Here is a 7,485-nt window from a genome sequence, read left to right as displayed (position 1 = left end):
TGATTGCTGCCCGGGGAGCGGGCAGGGTTACTCTGTGTTGTTTGCCGACAGAGCATGCACGCAACAACAGCGAAACATAGAGCCCTGCTCTACACCAGCGGTGCTCATCCAGGTGGAGCAAGGGACTCACGCCAGGCCAACACCAATGCGACCCTTATGCCAACGCTCAACAAAAAAACACAAAGCGGCAAGGGCGTGCAGGTCAAGGCGTGCCAGCATGTACGAGCTGGTGCAGACCTTGGTCAATGGGGCTCAGGGTGCCATTCCAACATTCACCTTGCTTGAACATTGACAACACACAAAGCCTGGGGCACCGAGCCTGCCAGCAGGGCAAGCGACTACAATGTTGGCAGATTCGAGTGTAAACTGGCAGCCAGACGTGGCCACACACGACGGCAGTCGACTCCACAAATGGCATGTTGGGGCATTGACAATTTGCGAGCGAACAGGGCGACCAGCCACCTGCTAGATATGCACCAGGCGCAGCATCAAGGAGCTGCACAGCATTCAAGCTGAAGGGCAAGCCCGAACAAAGGTGTGGGCGCAACCAACCCTAACCACTGCTGCACAGGCTACGTCAGGGGATGCAAGTCCATGAACTGACATCATGTACAGGATTTCCATTCAAATCAAAGGTCTGCGTACAGTGAAAGTGCCTCAAGCCCTGAAGGCCCACCGCCCGCAACTGTTGCCCTACCTGGCTCGCGGAGTGCCGCTGCAGTCTTGGCCGCCGCCGCTCCCAAGGCTGCCGGAGCCGCAGGTGAGCCCAGAGAGGCGTAGGCCCACAACACCGCCACGCTCTCCCCTTCACTGAGGGGCTGCGGGCGCGGCTCGCCTGCAGAGGCCACACGCGGCCGCTCGGGCGCCAGGCGCGCCAGCGCCCGCAGCGCCCCGAGCTCCGCCGCGGCCACGGCGGAGCCACGGCGGCCGGCAGAGCCGCGCCGATGCAGCCAGCGGCGCCGCCGCCGCTGCTGGTCATCGGCTGCGGCGGCCTGTGACACATACCTGAGGAGGGGCCCACTCCCCTGTGTGGCCGGCCTGGTCAGGGGCACGCGGGCGGCCTCTGCGAGTCCATGCGGCGCGGCACGCGAGGCTGCTGCCGCGAGAGGCGGCATGCCGCCGCATTCCAGGCATGGCCACGGGCCCCTGCCGAAAGTGTGGAGGGGTGCTGCGGAGAAGCTGATGGGCCGTCCGAACTGAAGCGGCGCGCCGGCGGCATGGGGCCGGCGTGCGGGCCAAACGCCTGGTGCCTGCCGCGCTGTCGCCAGCAGGCGTGTGCCACGCCCCTGATCGGCAGTGGCAGCTGGGCCTGTGCGTTGGGGGTGGGCAGAGTGGCGAAACCCGCTCAAGTGTGTGGCAGGCGTGGCCAGCGACTTTGCCGCGCGTACCACTGCACGCGAGCGCCTTGCGCCCTCTGACACTAAGAACCGCCACTGCACCTGCTGCGCGGCACGTCCCAGGTGCGGCGGCCCTTGCCAGCTTGAGTATAGCCACATAGTACTTCAGCATCGCGACTGGGACAACGGCAGGATACAACAGAGCGCAGCCTGGACGAAGGATGAGAAGATGACAACTGTAATGCCAGGTCGGATGTACACAATGGGGTTGAGCGAGAAGAGCGCTCTGGCCTTACGAAACAATTGGCTTCAATGTGCATGCGCAGCAACGAGCTCACCGGTATCTGCGATCTAGATCGACAATGCGAAGCTGCCCGGCACTTGGAGTGTCTGCGCAACACAGCACACTATCTAACTTACTCAACGCCCACGTGATATCGATTTAGATTAGCTAAGTGTCCTTACCAGTTCGATCACACGCACAACGAACAGCTCCCGGCCATTTCCGCGGTGGCTTGTAAGCGTAAACGTTCCAGACACAACCTCAATTCGACGCCTGACAGCTTATGAGAGAGGCCTGAGTAGCAGACTGCGGCAGCGGCGCCCGAGCTCAAGGGACGGTGCGCCGCTGCAACGCTTATCCCGACTCCTGTGGCGCAGCGGCGACACATTACGATGAGCGGTGCACCCAGGTGGGGTCCTATGCCATCCGCAGCCGTATCCCAGTGACTCACTGGATACGGCGGGCCTCACTGCATCTCCGTCATGGTTGAGCTCGAGCTGCCTGCTGGCCCTGGTCCCGACCCCAACACAGCAGGCGCATTGGCGGCAATGGGGGCTTTGACGTTGAATCGATGGAGCGGGAGAACGACCGCGGCATAGACGCACTTTCAGAACGGATCGGTCTGCTCAAGCAGGTGCGGCGTTCGGGGTCGGGGCAGAAAGCTCGTGAGTGTGGCGATGGGCAGGCACCTCCTACCTTTGCCAGAGCTGCCGGCGCAGCGTGCATGCGTGCAGTCAAGATGGTGTGTGCACCTGACCTGTTGCAGCTGAGCTTGCTTACGGCGACTGTTTCAGGGGCCGCAGCCCAGCTGGTGGTCGCAGAATACTAAACACGCTCCCGGCCAGCTTGTTGCATCGCTCCTGTTACCCTTGCGCAGGCCACCCATGGCATCCGTTCAGAAGTGGAGTCGCAGCACTCTGTTCTTGATAGAATGGTGGGCTGCCAACCGGCAGTGGTGTTGTGGGGTTTGGTTGCAAAGCTCGGGCGCACAAGAGGCGCCTAGCTTGACCGCTGCGGCCCTTGGCGGGCTATGATCTGCCGGCAGCAGTGACGAGGGTGACAGAGGCTGGTTACCCTGTCTCAACCTGCATGAATGAATTGCGCCAACAAGCAACAGTCCCCGTAACAGTTTCCGGGGGGAAGGTTAGCACCGCAACCGTGCTGCCACTCGATAAACGTGAGATTCTGAGCAACTCACAACCACACCCCAACCTGCCCTAAACCACTCCCAGGCAGACAGCATGCTGGGAACCCAAGGCATGCTGGGCAGTGCAGCTAGCAAGTTCAAAGTGGTGAGCTATGACGGTGCTGGTGCCAACGGGTGGGGCCGCGTGTCGGGCCGAGCAGAGGACAGGGGTGCAGGGTGTGTTGCGACCGCCAAGCTGCCCCAAGGGGCCAGGGCTCCCGTCGCGGTCGGCCATGCCATGTCATAGCACAGCTCACACGACTTGCTGTGCTGCTGCTTGATCAGATTCGAACAAAGAGTGCCCAGTTTCTGATGCGCCGTTGCGCCTCTGCGGAGTACCACCCCCAGCGCGCCCCACGGACGGTCTCCCTTCTCTCAGTCCCCCCCTCCTCCCCTCATACAATCGCAAGCACTTCAGTATTGCGTCCTGGGCGACACGCCTTTGCACCCGCTGCGTCTGTCATGCCCCCCCCCCCCCCAGGTCATGGCCGACAAGGACAACCGCCGCATGCTCAGCATAGTGGGCGGCATGGTGGTGGCCCTGCTGCTGCTCTACTTTATCATGTTTCGGCGGTGAAACCCACGTTCATGCCCTTGACATGTTTGAGAAATAGTGCATGCCTGGGGAGCTTTGGCTGGGTGGGGGCCCCAAGGTGGGCACCGCATGCACGACGTGATCCGCTCACATGGCATCTGCCTGGCCCAGCTCAGCCCACCAGGGCTGCATGGTGTCCATGAGCGTTTGGAGGTGCTTGCCCAGTACAGCGTCCGGCGATGGCTGAGCGGCTTATTGTACGGCTCAAGTGGCTAAAGCGTCGCTGATCTTGTCTGGGCACTGTGCCGCTTTTGCGCGCAATTTTTGTGAAAAACCAGCATACCCAACCCTGCAGCAGGGTGTGTACTGTGGTGGCGTCAATTGTTGCAGTGTTTGCGCTAGCTGAGCTGCTGTCGCCATAGCAAGGGGGCATCCTGTGAGGCAAGGTTGCAAGATTGGCCACGGGTTCTAGCCCCCCTCGGCAGCACGGCAGCACTATTCCAAGTTATTACCAGAAACCAAGAGAACTGACCCTGTCGCGCCCAGCCAGCGCCCCTGGGCAATGGGCGCCCGGACTGGTCACAGCTGTCACGGCGCAGCTGGTGCATGCACGCCACATGCAGCTGTCACATGCAAAACGTGTGGATTCCTTGGTGAGGCAGGAAGACAAGCGGTAGAAAAACTGTTGCGGCATCATATTTTGACTACCGTAGCTTGGTCCTGATCCAATCAGGAACATTACAGCAGTCCGGCAGAGATCCCCCCTGTAGTCATCCGGATTGCAGCTCACCTATCATCAAGGTACAGCTCCTGGGGCAATGCTGTGCCACCACTGCAATAAACAATCCATCTGCCTGGACATGTTGGCTTTGGGCAAAGGCAGCGCCCTGGCGCCCACTCAGCAGGTGCCCGCCAGCCGCACCTCGATGCCGTGACGGAGCGGCCGGTCACCAGCCTGCTGTGGACAGCTGCACAAATGTCTAGGCGACTGCGAGACCCTGTGAAATGAACAGGACAACATAACGTCCAGTGTTGCGCATACAGCATCCGTTCACCGTTCCGTGCCAGATCGTGTCACAGACCCGTAACCGCGCTGTGTGCACAATATCCAACGCAACACATCAAAGCACTGCGATGATCTGCTCGGCCCGTTGCCCATCACAGCCACGGCCGCGCCACGCCGCGCGCCCGGGTTGCGCTCGCGGAGTGTGTGTGCGTGCCGTGGCTGGTCTGGGCCGCGCAGTCGTGATGGGCACGGGCATGGGTAAGTTGGCGGCATGGGAGATGTCGCACATAAGTCAGCTTACAGGACAATTAGGGAAAACCCTGCCGTGCAAGTGCACCTGCAGTACACTCGCCCAAATGCTGCAGTCCGCCGCTGAGCTCCCCTGCTTCCGCTGGCAATCGCATTCCCCTTGGCCCATGCACCCCCAGGCGGCCTCGTCGCCGCGCAGCGTCTGAGCAAGCACTTTGACGAGGTCGTCTCCCTGGAGAGGGACGCACGGCCACAGCTCCCGCCGGCCGGCGGCAATGCCGCTGCCGTCGACGGCCCTAGCGCGGTGGTGAGTTTTGCGTCAGCACGCCTGCTGTCTGTGCTTTTGTACATTCATGTGTGTGCGGACGCGCGCGCGTGTGTGTGTGTGTGTGTGTGTGTGTGTGTGTGTGTGTGTTGTTCTGGGCGGTTGTTGGGTGCGCAGTGACTGAACATCAGGATGTTGACATTTGCAGATTTGCACAACAGCCGCCTGCCGCCTGCGTAATTGTGACGCGCAACCCACCTCGCAGCGACCGCCCTGCTTGGCCAGCCCATGAAACGGCATCCGCGTGGCGTGTAGAGATCCTCCAAGCCAATAGGCGCTCCTCTCTCGCCATCCTCACCCCGGGCGCGCTGCAATCCTCCGCTGCCCAGACAGCCGACCAACCTGCCCAGCCCCCCTCGCGAAACGCCCTGCCGATCACACCCGCCCGCCCTGGGTGCGTCCGCTCGCCGCCCTCCTCTCCGCCAGCACAATGGCCGCCCCGGCGTACCCCAGTTCAACTTTGTGAGCGGCCACGCCCGCGCGCTCAACGCTGCGCAGGCTTCACACACGTGGCTGCCCCGTCCGGAAGAGTGCGGCTGGGCGGGGGGGGGTTACCTTGCGAGCCGCCCTACTGGCGGCCTGCTCACTCGGATGGCTTGCACTCGATACGATTTGGATCACGTCCTGACCTTTGTCTGTCCACGCGCTCTGGAAACGCTCTCGTCCAACCTTGACTGCAGATTCACGCCCTGCTGGGCCGCGGCGGCGCCATCCTTGACGACTCATTTGGCCCGGACTACCGCTCACAGCTGCTGGCGGCGGGAGGCCGCCTGGTGGACTGGTGGGCAATCGGGACCTGCCAGCCGGTTGGGGTCGGCTTTGAGGCGCTTGACAGTGGTGCTTGAAGTCGGGTCACCGGCTGAGGGATCGAGCGACTGGGCTGCGGGCCCTCAAGCAGGGTTGCGCTTTTTAGGCGCCGTATCTTGCGGATGCGAGAAGAGATGGCATCTGGCCTCCACACTCCTCCGCGACCGGAGGAACAGCCGGCTAGCTCACGATCGCCTTGCTCCCCCACGCACCCCTGGCGTCCTACAACCCGAACGACCCCCTAAACCCTGGCCGCGTCAGGTTCACCGAGGTCTCTATCGTCGTGCCCCCAGGGACCACGTTCCTCCGAAACCCGCCCGGCTCTGCCCCGCCGCCCGGCCTGCCCCCCATGGGAATGTACTCGGCCTCCCGCGCACTTTTGGAGGGCACCGCCCGCAAGCTGCTGGAGCGCAACCCCAGGGTGACAGTGAGGTACGGGGCCCGCGCCGACGGCCTGGCCTTCTCGCCTGACGAGGGGACTGGGGGCAGGCCGGCCGCGGTGGAGGGCGTGACGCTGGCCGGCGGCGGCGCCGTGGTGGGCGCCGACCTGGTGGTTGACTGCAGCGGCCGCAACACCCGCGTGGCGGACTGGCTGGCGGCCGCGGGGTGGGAGGCGCCGCCTGTGAGCGTCGTGGACGCGGGGGTGGGCTACGTGTCCAGGTGGGGGGAAATGAGGGCGGGCACGGGTTGGCTTGCTGGTTGAACCCCGATCCACAAGCGCACATTTGGATGTCATGGACACGCATTCTAATGCGGGCTGGGCATCCTGTTTATGCGACCTAAAGAAAAACAACCACTTGCAGCTGCTGCATGCAAGTAGCTTGGCTAGTGGCTTTGTCGGCTGCTTACCAGCTGCAAGGTAGTCACCCAGCAGCTGATAGTTACGTTGTACTCTTGCATTGAGCTAATGTTTGCCGGTGCTCTCTCACCCTGCACACAACAAACCTGCAGGCATTTCCGGCTGTCACCCGAGTCGCAGCACCGCATGGAGGGCACCCACGCGCTGGTGGCGACTTCCATGTACCCTCACACGCAGGTGTGCATGAGGAAGGGCAAGTGGCGTGTGAGCGAGTGTGCGGTTCATCAGCCGACCACACGTGCGGTGTGAATGTACATGTTTTGGAGGCCACCCGCATGCGACCCTCGCATCCCCGCAAAGCGTGTGTGTAATCACCTGGAGAAACTGATGGTGATAACAAGTACAGGCTGGCCTTTCCAGCTGGCTGGTTTGGCACGTAAGGGTTGACCCAACCAGCAAGCAGGATTGGGCGTGCAAGGCATTTTGCGCCTCTTGGCGCATACCACGTTACTGCTTGTCGCAGCCGCACGATTCCTCCTGCCTGAAACCTCACATAACCCTGGCGCCCCAGCTGGCCGTGATTCAACGCATCGAGGGCGGCGACTTTCTGGTGGGCGTGGGCGGCTACGGCGAGGACGAGAGCGGGCTGCCGCCCCACGATGACAGCGCCCTGCTGCCCTGGGTGCAGGTGGGGCGCGCGGCGCTGCGATATATAGATGCTGCCGAGACCGCCTGGTTTGGTGGCTTCTCCACAATGCCCCACCATCAGCAAAGCACATATAAGCCCCGGAAAAGCACAAGTGGGTGCAGACACGCACGCACGAGCGCAAACACGTGCGCGTGAGCTCGCGCGTGTGCGCGCACACACACACACACACACACACACATACACACACACGCGCGCGCGCGCGCACGCACGCACGCACGCACGCACGCACACACACACACACACACACAC

The 7,485-nt window shown here is 62.6% G+C and overlaps 2 protein-coding genes across 2 annotated transcripts; one reads left to right on the top strand and one right to left on the bottom strand.

The window, feature by feature from the left end:
* Window positions 1-629: 629 nt before the first annotated feature.
* MNEG_12002 (hypothetical protein) lies at window positions 630-1,115 on the bottom strand (the record flags this gene model as incomplete). The annotated part of the gene is made up of 1 exon (XM_014039527.1): window positions 630-1,115. One exon carries the CDS (start codon window positions 1,113-1,115, stop codon window positions 630-632), a length of 486 nt encoding a protein of 161 aa, XP_013894981.1.
* A 3,474-nt stretch (window positions 1,116-4,589) lies between these two features.
* On the top strand, window positions 4,590-7,310 carry MNEG_12001 (hypothetical protein; the record flags this gene model as incomplete). Its single annotated transcript, XM_014039526.1, has 8 exons — window positions 4,590-4,605; window positions 4,776-4,903; window positions 5,348-5,383; window positions 5,602-5,702; window positions 5,990-6,388; window positions 6,680-6,764; window positions 7,099-7,215; window positions 7,302-7,310. 8 exons carry the CDS (start codon window positions 4,590-4,592, stop codon window positions 7,308-7,310), a joined length of 891 nt encoding a protein of 296 aa, XP_013894980.1.
* Window positions 7,311-7,485: the final 175 nt, after the last annotated feature.

Source organism: Monoraphidium neglectum, assembly GCF_000611645.1.
Source record: "Monoraphidium neglectum strain SAG 48.87 unplaced genomic scaffold scaffold03008, whole genome shotgun sequence".
Lineage (NCBI taxonomy): Eukaryota > Viridiplantae > Chlorophyta > Chlorophyceae > Sphaeropleales > Selenastraceae > Monoraphidium > Monoraphidium neglectum.
This window is presented reverse-complemented; position numbering and strand designations above follow the sequence as displayed.